At 36.3% G+C, this 13107-nt stretch overlaps 1 protein-coding gene and 1 long non-coding RNA gene across 2 annotated transcripts in view; one reads left to right on the forward strand and one right to left on the reverse strand.

The window, feature by feature from the left end:
* Positions 1-3979: 3979 nt before the first annotated feature.
* Positions 3980-5512, reverse strand: LOC107685993 (uncharacterized). The gene is made up of 2 exons (XR_001634010.1): positions 5104-5512; positions 3980-4030 (listed from the first exon to the last, which is right to left on the reverse strand). It is a non-coding gene; the product is annotated as an uncharacterized LOC107685993 (long non-coding RNA).
* A 3641-nt stretch (positions 5513-9153) lies between these two features.
* The window catches only part of LOC107686001 (parapinopsin-like), a 6139-nt gene continuing 2185 nt past the window's right edge, over positions 9154-13107 (forward strand). The window contains exon 1 of the mRNA XM_016482790.1: positions 9154-9487. Coding sequence (XP_016338276.1) covers positions 9154-9487 — 334 coding nt within the window. The remainder of the gene's footprint in view (positions 9488-13107) is intronic.

Here is a 13107-nt window from a genome sequence, read left to right on the forward strand (position 1 = left end):
CCAAAAATATGTCCCAGGCAGCCCTTTTAACTTAAAAAAGGCCTGTCTGATGAAAATAAGTTTCCATTGAAAAATGGACAGGCATACACATCTCTCATGTCTTTTATTAAAGACAACAGGACATACATCCCGAAAACACACATTTTTGCAAATATCAGATCCCAAAACGTGTTTCACTCAGTCCCTTTAACTTAAAAAAACAAACAAAAATGCCTTTCTGACAAAAAAATAGAAAAATCCAGTTAAAACAAACAGACAAGCATACATCTTAGTTTTATTTTTTTTTAAAACAACAGGACACAAATCGCATAAAAACACACTCTTGCACATCTAAAATCCCAAAACATGTTCAACACAGTCCTTTCAATTAAAAAAAATGCTTTATGATAAAAATAAGTTTTCTGTAAGCAAAACAATCTTGCTACTTCTTTTTTTTTACACAACACAACAGGACATCACATTGCATGAAAACACACACTCTGGCACATCTCAGATCCCACGACATGTTTCTAACACCGACACCCCCTTCCACACACACACAGATCGCAGCACCACGCAGCAAATGACCCCTTTAAGAGAGAGACCATGGAGGGTTATTGAGGCGGAACAGTTCATTTCACGCCTGTCCGGCCTCCCCACCCCTCACCCTCCATCCAGGCACCCAAAAACGCCATAATCAAAGCCATTAATGCTGCGTTCATCAATAGCTGATGATCACCCCACTGATTCAAAACACTGTAGCGAAACAGTCCCGGGGAGTGTCCCAGACTTCTGCACAAAACCGCTGAACATTAACAAGCTTTCCCCATCATATTCTCAAGATGCTACAAAATTATTCACTGTAAAGATGCTTAATGGTAATGTATTTGTTCAGTCTGTTATTTTGTTGCGGCGATGTGGAAATTTCACCAATTGAAAGCAACAAAGGGTGGCATTTGTATGGCTGTTTTTCTCCCCCTTTGTGTAAAAATCAGGTAATTTTGCATAACAAGCTTAATGATCACTCTTAACGATCCTCCTTAATGAACCGGCCTGCTGCCTCATCCCTCCCTTTCTGCTTCCAGCTCTTCAGACAGACAGTTTATTGGCCCTGAGCCCCACCCATCGGTCACGCCCACTGAGCAGGATGATGGGAAAAAGTGCAAACATACGCAGAAATGGCAATGAAGAGAGAACACAACTGGCTGGGACATTTTACAATGTGTGTTAATGTGTGTGCGCGTTTAGGTTGATGAAGATGACTTTGGGTAGAACAAATTCATTATTGATGCTTATGGCTGAATCATAAACCCTCACCTTAAAGGCATAGTTCACGCAAAAATGAAAATTGTGTCATTATTTACTTATCCTTACATCATTCCAAATCAATATGTTGTATTTTTGTATGGGAAACTGAAGAATAGATAAACAGTTCTACTGTAACTGATTACATGTAATCTGGATTACATAATTAATACTTGCATAATTAAATTACATTATTTTTTAAAATACCCATAATTAGATTACTTTTTTATTGATTATATTACGTTATTCACACAATGGCAGTAAACCGTTAAACTTTTCTTTGAAAATTTTGAAATCTTTAATATTTTTCGTTCTGAAGCCTACTGCTTATTTACTAATATAAAGGATTGAATATATTCCTCTTTGTATTTTTATATCAAATTGGTACAAAATGTATCTAAAAGTAATTCATAAACAGTCAGATTATGTTACCTAAAATGTGTAGTCTAATTATGTTATCGACTACATGTCATGTAATTTGGAATCAGTAACGTATTATAATTCGTAAGTAATCTACCTAGCACTGATTATAAAAAATCTTCACTCAGCTCTTTTTTAATACAATTTACAGTGACCACATCTGCCAAATTTGTCTTACAATCACCAAAAAAATAAAAAATAAAAAATAAAAAAATAATAATAATAAAAATTGTCCATACAACTCATGCACTATATTTCATCCTTCTGAATCATACAATTTTTTGGGCGAGGAACAAATGGAAATTTCAGTAGTCGATATCTGATAATCTTCCACTAAGTCATTACGTTTCATTGGTTTTTGTGTTTTGTAATGAACATGGTGAACTAACTTGCACAATGGAAAATTAGATTTATCAGTAAATAATATCCAAAAAAAAAATATATATATATATATATATAATAATAATAATGAAGAAGGTTGGGAACCAAACAATATTGAAGCCCTTCCATATGGACAAAAATAAATAAATCACTGAGACATTTCTCAAAATATCTTCTTTTATGTTCCTCAGAAGAAAGTAAGTTATACAATTTGGGAATGACATGCAGATAATGAAATTAATTAAAATTTTTGGGTGGAGTATCCCTTTAAATTTTAGTCTGTTTCTCACATTAAGCTATTTTATGACTTTGGAACACTTGGAGTTTAGCACATGGGTCATATGGACTAGTTTATGTTGTCTGTTTGGAGCTTGACAGACATGGTTACTATGAACCGAACAGTAAAAGCATAAAAGCAAATGGTTTTGGATCAACATAAGGGTGAGTAAACAAAGAGAATTTTCATTTTTGTGTAAATAATTCTGTTAACAACTATGCAAGGTAAATCAGCCACATTGGTCTCGGATCAGTGGATAAATACAACACCGGTAATGGCTCTGACTACACTATAGATTTTTTCTGTAAGTAAGGGCCCTGTAGCTAAAGATAGACCCCAAATCTCAGCATTAGTTAAACAATCAGTGTACTGTGTGCAGAAAAAAAATAACTCAATTTTATTGAATGTCTCTATCATTGTATCCTTCAAAAACACACACACAGATAGACACCAACATAGACACTTATATACCTCACTAACATCGATGAAAACTGTAATAGTAATAAAGCTTGAGTTTCATTCATTTCTGCTGTTTTATAAACAGACTCAGGCTAGTTCAGTTAAAGAGTCACGCACACATATTCTGTGAGGAGGTAATTACGATGATAATATGTGCACTGATGGTGAGAGCTGTGCTCTTATCTCACACCAACACTGAGAGACTTATTAATACTTCAGAGAGAGAGAGAGAGAGAGAGAGGGTTATCTCAAAACATCCATCACTGTTTTTCCTTCAATAGAAACCGAGAGGAAATGAAGTGTGTTCTGTAGTATATAACGCCACCGCATAGTGCATTCAAACAGCAGTAATAGCTACAACATGGTACAGTGGAACAAAGAAACCAGGTGGAGACCTTTATCTGCAACATATCAGCACAGATATGAACTTTAATAATAAAATATTAATATTGCAATGTGTGTATGTGCCTTTTTTTCTCTTTTGACATAGTGTTATCAACATTTAATTAATGCATAAATATAAACCATCTACAACACCTCACACCAATAAGACTTCATAATATGAATGGATATTAATGAATAAATAATACATTTAAAAAATAACACAAGGGGGATATTATGGCATCAAATGGCATCTGCTTTATGTGCCTGTGTCTAATTTCCCTGTTTTTACATTTATCTCCAAATGCCTTAAATCTCAAAAAATTGAACCCGATGGCCAGAAAAAGATTTGAAGCACTCAGTTCATAATATCAGCTGCCACCGTGTGGCTAAAGTGTGTAGTGCATCATCAGACGCTCCTTTGTCATTTATAAAGAGACACACATTCATTCAATTATTCTATTTGTCTATTCCAGCTAGTCCTACACAGGTGTTTAGACTCACACACACATCTCAGATTATACACCTGGATGTTGTAAACCAAAGCCATCTGTATTCTTATGAGCCAAGAAGAGGTGTGTGTGTGTGTGTGTGTGAGAGAGAGAGAGAGAGAGAGAGAGAGAGAGAGAGAGAGAGAGAGAGAGAGAGAGAGAGAGAGAGAGAGAGAGAGAGAGAGAGAGAGAGAGAGAGAGAGAGAGAGAGAGAGAGAGAGAGAGAGAGAGAGAGAGAGAGAGAGAGAGAGAGAGAGAGAGAGAGAGAGAGAGAGAGAGAGAGAGAGAAGCTATTGATTTTATTTCACCACCAAATGCTGAAGCCCAGAGTTTCACCCTGTTGGTAGAAGAACCTATTTAATCACTCAAATTAAAACACATTATGCCACCATTACAAGTATTAGCAATAATATAATGATAGTTAAGGAGTAAAACAGTTAACATAAGTTAAAGCAATAACTGTTTGTAATCATTGCATTCTATATGAGCATATAGGAGCATGGGGGTTTGTAGGTTAATCCACATTTTCATCCCTTATGATTCTCATTTATTGTATTTCAAACAACAACAACAACAACAAAGTTCTTAAGCCATAAAAGCTTATATTGTATTTTCCTTCTACACTATAAAAAGTGAAAACGTGCATTCCAAATAATCGTAAGGAACTATTTATACCTGATCTTAATCGTGACTTTCTTTAATCATGCCTCTTAATAATGACTTTCATTGGTGTAATGTAATGTAGTGAGGCTGATTATATCATATCACTGTAAATTATATTTGGGGTTTAAATAAAATCAGTGGATTTAGCTGTTATCACATGAAGCATGTTTTTGCACACTTCAAATTTGTTTTACTGTATACTGTATTTTTGTACACACAACAGCAATTATCAGGGCTTCTTTTCTATATATATATTTTTTACATTTAAATATTATAAAATGTGCATATATAATAAAAGCCTCTCATATTTGCAGATAACCAGAATATTACAATAGTGCAATAACCATCGCAAAGTAGTTGTAACCTCTAAGTGCACTTGTGATTATAGATTAAATGTAGTTAATTTTCTGTTTTGCACACCTTTAAATATAATAAAATGTGAATAAATTATTTTTTTAAAGCCTTTCACGTTTGATTTTTAGCTATAAATTGACCATTAAAATACAAAGCCATTATAAATGATAGTTTTAACCTCTCTCTCTACAAATGTGCATAGATGAAATATAACTATTAAGGCTTCTCTATATTTTGCATGCATTTATATTTAATGCAATGTGCATAAATTAAAAATGCATCTATAATCTGTACTAGAAATTTATAGACTTTTAAAATAAAACTACAGTATAGTTTTAACCTCTCTTATCATGGCTTCTTCTCTATTTTGTGCATGCATGCTCTTCTACTCACACTGATAAGGGGATCTCCGGTTGGGACCCCCGCACCTCCAGCGCCGTCCAGCACGCGCTCATCACACACAAGAGGAGGCAGCGCGCGTGCATCAGAGGAATTCTCCGGTTCCGCTGCATCCTTCACCCAAAATTTCTCGCGCTGCAACGGAACCGGCGGCTCGGGCTCCCTTTAGATTTCCCCCCTCCTCTCGGTCTCTCTCCCCTCGGTTACAAAAACAGCACCGAGCGCCGATTCAGCCTCACATCTGCCCGCCCCAGCGCGCGTGCTGCCTCCGGAGTTTCAGTCTCTCCGCCCAGCTGTCACACACCCCACGACCTCCTCCTGCTCGTGCTCTTTGACATCGATCTTTGCCTTTTATCGCTGCATTTAGGGGTATAGAGAACAAAACCGGTTTTAAATGCTTATTTTGTGCTCACAGCCTTTCTCTTAGAGCTGATTATAACCAAATTAACTCGCGCGCTCTCACTACTGGCGCTGCTGATATTATGATGAACGACACTATCGGGTCAGTGCATATACTAAAGGCAGAAGTGTAGGGAGAGGAAAAGCGATTAGAAAGTCATCGAGACAGTGAGGCTCGAAATTTAGGCAGGGAGATCTAGTGCCGTTTCCTCACGCGAGCGCGCACACGAGAGAAGCTGATGCGAAACTTTCCCTCGGCCACGCGCAGTCCTCCGTTTGGGGATGCTTTTGCTCTGGTATCAAGCAGTGATGGAGCATATGGTTCGAGATTACGTATTTTACTTTCATATTAATCATTTATTTATTAAGAATTAAAAAATAATAATATTACAGTTTCTTATATAAACATTATTATTCATCTTGATATAAGACTAATTTTCATAGCCTATCTAACAGCAGTGCATGATTCTGCATATTGGAGTTACAACTGTTTTGATCACACTTTGCAGTTTATTTAACCGGGGCTAGTTGTCTCAAACGGCTATGTCTCAATAACGGTAAGACTGAGTCAAAAGTCCAATTACGTTTAAAAAAAAAAGAGTGTTTGTATAATGGTTTCGAACAGGTAGTTAAAAACGGCCAAAATTAGAATAATATTCATGATTTCTGTCCCCCAAATGGTCTTATCGGAGTTGTCATATGAAAATATGATTCTGGATACATCAGATTATTCATTGCTATGCACCCAAAAATTAAAATTTACACACCATGAGGTCACCCAAGATGTAGATGAGTTTATTTCTTTAACAGAACAGATTTGGAGAAATTTAGCATTACATCACTTGCTCACCAGTGGATCCTCTGAAGTGAATGGGTGCCGTCAGAATGAGAGTCCAAACAGCTGATAAAAACATCACAATAATCCACACGTAATCCACACCGCTCCAGTCCATCAATTAACATCTTGTGAAGCAAAAAGCTGCGAGTTTGTTTTACTTTTAACTTTAAACAATGACTTCATAATAATGATTCCTCCAGTGAAAAAGTTCATCACTGTTGTCCTCTCACATCAAAATCCACCCACATATTGGATTAGAACTGTTTTTACTTGTATACGGTGCTTGATCTGTGCATATTTCTCTCCTGATTCAGACCAGATGACTTTCCCTGGAGAAAACAATATTGTGGACAAAGGACTCTGGATTTTAGCTGGAAACAACAGTTTGTTTCTTACAAACATGCAGCTTTTCATTTCACAAGGCATTAACTGAAGTCCTGTAGTCAAGTCTTTTACTTGTGGATTATCACAATGTTTTTATCAGCTGTTTGGACTCTCATTCTGACAGCACCCATTCACTGCAGAGGAGCCATTGGTGAGCAAGTGATAGAATGCTAAATTTCTGCAAATCTGTTCTGATGAAGAGACAAACTCATCTACATCTCGGATGGCCTAAGGGTGAGTAAATTGTCAGCATTTTCATTTTTGTGTGAATTATTCATTTAATGAATAAATACAGCAAAATACATTGATATATAGAATAAGTCAGCCAGATGCAGTATTGCGCCTCATCAATAGATGCCATAAAAGAGCAGATAGTACTCAGAGAAAGTAAGTGAATACGATTCATGACCAGCCATTTCTACAGCACTGACCTCTTGAGCCTGATGCTTAACAATGGCATCCAGGAGTTAATTGCTATTCTCTCATTTTCTCTCTCTCTCTTTTTTTTTGTTCCTCTAATTACGAGCACATAAATGATGAGGTGCATCTGCGTGATTGTGTGTGTGTGTGTGTGGTACGGGCTCTGATGGATCTGTCTGAACATGGCCTGAGTCTCTGTGCAGTCATGATTAGCTGGGAAATGCATCATACATTACAGACTCAGCTGAAACAGCAGTGACTGAAATTGAAGAACACTTGCCATACTGTACTACTGCAATGCTGCTACTACACTACAATGACATTTATAGCATAGCTTCCACAAAACCGTTAAACAGCACAATTGTTTTCAATATTGATAATAAAACATTTCCTGAGAATCAAATGCAGCATGTAAGAATAATTTCTGAAGGATCATGTGACACTGAAGACTGGAGTAATGATGCTGAAAATTCAGCTTTGCATCACAGGAATAAATTACATTTTAAAATATATTTAAATAGAAATCAATTCTAAATTGTAATAATACCTTACAGTATGTCCACTGGAGCTATAGATGCACATCCAGAAATAGAAGTCTTTGTTCACTGGTGACCTGTGCTTATAGGGTCCTTCTTTAATCAGAATGACAAAGACAACAATAGGATTAAGAAATTATAGGTCTTTCGGGGGACAGAAGCAATAGTTTTAACAACTCTTGAAGCAAATCTGGTTAGTCTGTGCTGGAGTTCACTCTTGTCTATTTTAATGCAGGGCACCAAATACACAATCTCCGTCTCGTCTTAATGGAAGTTAAAACTCTTAGCAGGGTCAAACGTAGTACTGGGCAAATGTGACATCTGGCAGTGAAGGTGCTGAGAGTCACACTGCACAGCTAATCACAGAACCTCTTACAAAATCTCTTATAATAAACACAGGCACTCACACACCTTTATGAATGGATACAGATACCTGGAAGCATCTTTAAAACAATAATATAAAACTATAAAAACTTTATGCATTGACAGGGTGAAATTAAGTAAATTATATCACTTTTGCCATTCATTTCAAAGCTTAGACTTTGCTGTTCTAAAAATCTAAAATTCAATAAAATGCAATGTAAACATTTAAAGTAAATATATATATATATATATATATATATATATATATATACAAAAAATAATAAGGTGAAATTAAGTAAATTATATCACTTTTGCCATTCATTTCAAAGCTTAGACTTTGCTGTTCTAAAAATCTAAAATTCAATAAAATGCAATGTAAACATTTAAAGTAAATATATATATATATATATATATATATATATATATATATTCAAAATCTAAAATCCACATTATTTTATTGCCGTAAATATTTATCTAATACGTGATAATTAGCAATGAGGGAAATGAGGAAATGGAAAAATTCATAGCACTTACAAAGTAATATTTTTTTCCCAGTACAGCAGTTGTACTGTTCATTTTCCACTGGTTCTGCCACTAGTCAATGCATTGAATCTGGGTTGACTAGTAGTGGATCACATGACTTCAGTTGCGCTTGTTGTACTGTATGGTGACAGTAAAATGAGAAATCTTTTTCTGCAGGTTTTGTGACCCACGATTTGCTGATGGTTCTTGCTAGCAATATTTGGCTGTTTAGCATGACCCAGTTTGCCCCTGCTTATTATTCCAAACTTCTGACTTCAGTCATTCAAGTCATTCTTCTGCAATCAAGGGAAGAGGTGGATCAGTGATCACACCCAGAAGGACTTATTGTGTCTTAAGTCCGGATCTTCAGGACTTTTCTTCTTACAGCACCTAATCTGAATAAGAACCCTTTTTTGTGTGTTGTCGACTTGAAGGTGCAGACAGAAAGTGCATGTCTGATGACCCTGAAATGACACAGCAGAGAAGATAGCTTGAAACTGACTGGAAAACTACCAGAACTACAGAAAAAAACGTTTTAGAGGAACTGTTCTTTATCTGTACTTTTAGTTAAGGCTTGAGGGGATGGCCTCTTTCCCAGAATTCCTGAATGACTCGTCTATCCACAATGACCCTGGTGCAAAGGTGCCCCTGCCTTGGGCAGGATTCATCACGCTGTCCCTCCTCATGGCCGTGTTCTCCATCACAGCTGTCGTGTTGAACACTACAGTGATAGTCGTCACCCTTCGGCACAAACAGCTGCGGCAGCCGCTGAATTTTGCCCTGGTCAACCTCGCCGTGGCCGACCTGGGCATCACGTTAACAGGAAGTGTGTCATCTGTGGTGACCAATGCAGTGGGCTACTACATTACGGGACGGGTCGGATGTATACTGGAGGGATTTTGTGTTGCATTATTTGGTAAGTCTGTTTTGGGTTCATTCCAACACAAAATAATGATTTTAGACTGTATGTAAACTGAACCCCTGCTGGATTTCCAGACACTGAAAAAAACGTTTTAAAACATATGATAGCCTATATTCATATTCAAATTCATTTTCCTGATTTAGTCATATCATTAGTGCTTGCTAAGGCAAGGATAACCTCTGTTGTACCTACAGGTGGTTTATACTTTTTCTTTTGGAAAAATACATTTTAAAAATTACAGTAGCTGTGGCAGTACCACCACACACTGTAATAGGATGACCGCCGCATAATATTCACAGGGCATATGTTAAAAAAAACAAAAACAAAAACATGGAAATACTTTTATACTGTAGGCCTATGCAGCCTACTGTGTATTGGCGTGTACCTTCACGCTATTGTTGTTTGTTGTACAGCAAACCTGCTCGTTCTCAAGCTGCAGGTGTCGATTTTAATAGTTTCTTCGTTGCTGACATGATAGGAGACATTCACAGGGTTTTGTTTCAATGTATTTTTAGTAAATATTCACTTCATTCAGCGTTCTTTTTTTTTTCTGTGTTCTAAACCAGTCTTTTACTACATAAACCGCTCCAAACAAATCAATGCGTGTAGGAACTGATTCAGACTGAATCGCGAACCGATTCAACGTTTTGCAAAGCAGCTTGACCTACTGACACAAAAGGAACCGATTCAAAAATTCATTCGCGAATCGTTTCGTTATGATTCTTGTTTTGACTGGTAGCGCTTTAACATACTGAATTTGTAACATACATTAGTGTTCATTTTCTACAACAAGGAGATTGTGTTCAGTTCTGCTCACTGCCATTTTTAAAGGCGAAAGTTTCCTATACACAAAACCTTATCAGGGTCATTCTACAGAAACGTCCACTTTTGGTATGGCAAGATGTCTTCAAATGTATTTATTTTTTTAACATTTATACTTAGACCACATTATTATATCATCTTTTGACTTTATGAATACACATAAATGACAGCTTAATGATTTTTTATATTTTTTGTGCATTTATTTAAAGACCACATGTACCATTTTTTTTTGTCACTGGTGTTACCTTACTTCTCTGGCAATTTTAAAGGTTTTTATGAAATATTATTTCTCAATTTTTTTAGTACATGTAGTCAGAGTTACAGAAAAATAATGATAATGCAACAAATAAGGAGATTGTGTTTTATTTATTTTAATCAGGTTTGTTAAAAGTGTGACTGAATGATGTTAGTTAATTTGCACAAACATGTATTTGCTATAACAATGAAAATATTAGAAAAACAGTCAGTATCTGGTGTGACCACCATTTGCCTCACGCAGTGCAACACATCTCCTTCGCATAGAGTTGATCAGGTTGTTGATTGTGGCCTGTGGAATGTTGGTCCATAATTAATTAAAAATAAATATTGCCACATTGATGGCTCAAGAAGGTGTAATTGTTCAAATAACACATTGTTTTATTTTAAAATATAAAAAAATTGTAACCCTAAAGTGTTTTTCAAGTGTAATATTTCTGTAAAAGCTAGGGACAGAAAAGTGGACGTTTCCATAGAATGACCCATCACTGAAAATAATAAGCCTACCTTTAAAATATGTTAAATACAGACTTGACCGCTCTTTAGTCAAACTGCAACGTTACCTCGTGATCTTCTTGAACGATTCATTAAGAGATCCGATTCATAAAATTAATTTGACTGTGAATCGGACTGCACTGATTACACTGTATTTTATTTATTTATCTCTTATTTATTTTTGATTCACTAAAAAGAACCGGCTCGTAAGAGTAATTTGTTCGTGAATCGGACAAGCTGCACTTTAATTATTTTTTATTCACTAAAAAGAACCGGCAAAAGAGTCGTGAATCTATCAGTCTCTTGTTTTCCAGAAAATTTAGCCTTAAAAAATCTAGCTGTTTCTCAAGCAAATATATTTTTTATATTATCCAAGGGAATCTTTCTGTTAACACTTAAAATACGAGTTGAGTGAACTCTAACTTAAAGGGTTAGTTCACCCAAAAATGAAAATTCTGTCATTAATTACTCACCCTCGTGTTGTTCGAAACCCGTAAGACCTTCGTTCATCTTCGGAACACAGTTTAAGACATTTTTGATGAAATATGAGGGCTCTCTGGCCCGCAAAGAAAACAAAAAGAACGACTTTATTCCACATTTTCGTCTCTACTGCTTCACTTGTGGAGGCGAGTTCACGACAGTAGTCACTAGTGTTGGGTCGTTCTTGAACGATTTGTTCATTTTGAACGAATCTTTAATGTGACTCGGGAAGAACGAGTCGTCTTGAGTGATTCGTTCAGTCGCGCATGCGCAACATCCTATAGGTTCTGCACTGGAATTAGTCAAGTAGTTCACCTGGGCTGCGTTCAGCCCCGACAAAATGGTGCAAAACGTTTTTTTAAACGGAAACGGTGGTGCGTTGAACACTCTGTTCTGATGACGCAAGAGTTGCAACTATGGCAGCTGAGAAGGCCATTTTTTGTGTTCTTTTTGAAGAATTTTCGGAGCCTGATTAAATCAGTATAAATACATGTTTAATACTGCAAAATACTCTCGATGGTACAGTCATTGCCCTTGCCCTTGCCCTCCAGAATAAAAGAGAACATCCCAATTGTGATCCAACATTTGCCTCGCATTTCAGGATGAAAAGACAAACATTTCAGGCAGGGGCGCGGGAAGATGTTTTCGGTTGGGGGTGCTGTGTGCGTCCGAGTTGGGGTTTATCATAAGTAAAATAAATCATGTTTATAAAGATAAACATGGGTTTATTATAGCCCACTTACAATTTACATTTCAGAAATCATTACAAATAAATTATTAAATGCTAAAACTTTTAATAAAAAAATAAATTTAAATGAACAAACTTGGCGTTGCATTTGCAACCATGTGAAAACAGGGGGTGCTGCAGCCCCCTCAGCACCCCGTGACAGACCCATAAGCTTAACCTATGCTGTCTGAGCCGGAAAGAGACTTAATAATAATAACCAACTCTTTATTACCTTTGTTACAACATTCAGTGTTATGGAAAATAACCATCATGACAGAAATTCACACATTTAGAAACTGTAAGAAGTAAAAAGCTACAATTTGAGACCAGAAACGCATCACGTAACTGTAAGAGTGAATAATAATTATAATAATGATGATAATAATAATAATAATAATAATAACTATGCACCCGTTTGTAAGGAAACTTGTAAATTAACTAATTTCTCTATCCAATGCTGTCACGTCACGTGACAAAAGAACGAACGATTCGAAACACTCGAGATATGAACTAATCAATTCTCTTTCTGGCTCAGACAGCATAGGTTAAGTTTATGGGGCTGCCACGTGATGAACGAACGACTCACTTTTCTGTTTCTTATAGCATTATAGTTTTGTATTGCTTGTAGTGTACAAGTACGTACGGAAGGTTAGGGAAGTAACACGTAACATTTTAATTATATTTTGCTAAAATGAACGAAATGACTCGAAAAAAGATTTGTTCATTTTGCTGAACGAGACTCAAAGGTCCGAGTCGGTAAAATGATCCGAACTTCCCATCACTAGTAGTCACAGTACCATGACGCGAGCGTGTGGCGGCGCTGACCCAGATCCGG

The sequence above is a fragment of the Sinocyclocheilus anshuiensis genome, unplaced genomic scaffold, assembly GCF_001515605.1.
Source record: "Sinocyclocheilus anshuiensis isolate Anshui unplaced genomic scaffold, SAMN03320099.WGS_v1.1 scaffold465, whole genome shotgun sequence".
Classification (NCBI taxonomy): Eukaryota; Metazoa; Chordata; class Actinopteri; order Cypriniformes; family Cyprinidae; genus Sinocyclocheilus; species Sinocyclocheilus anshuiensis.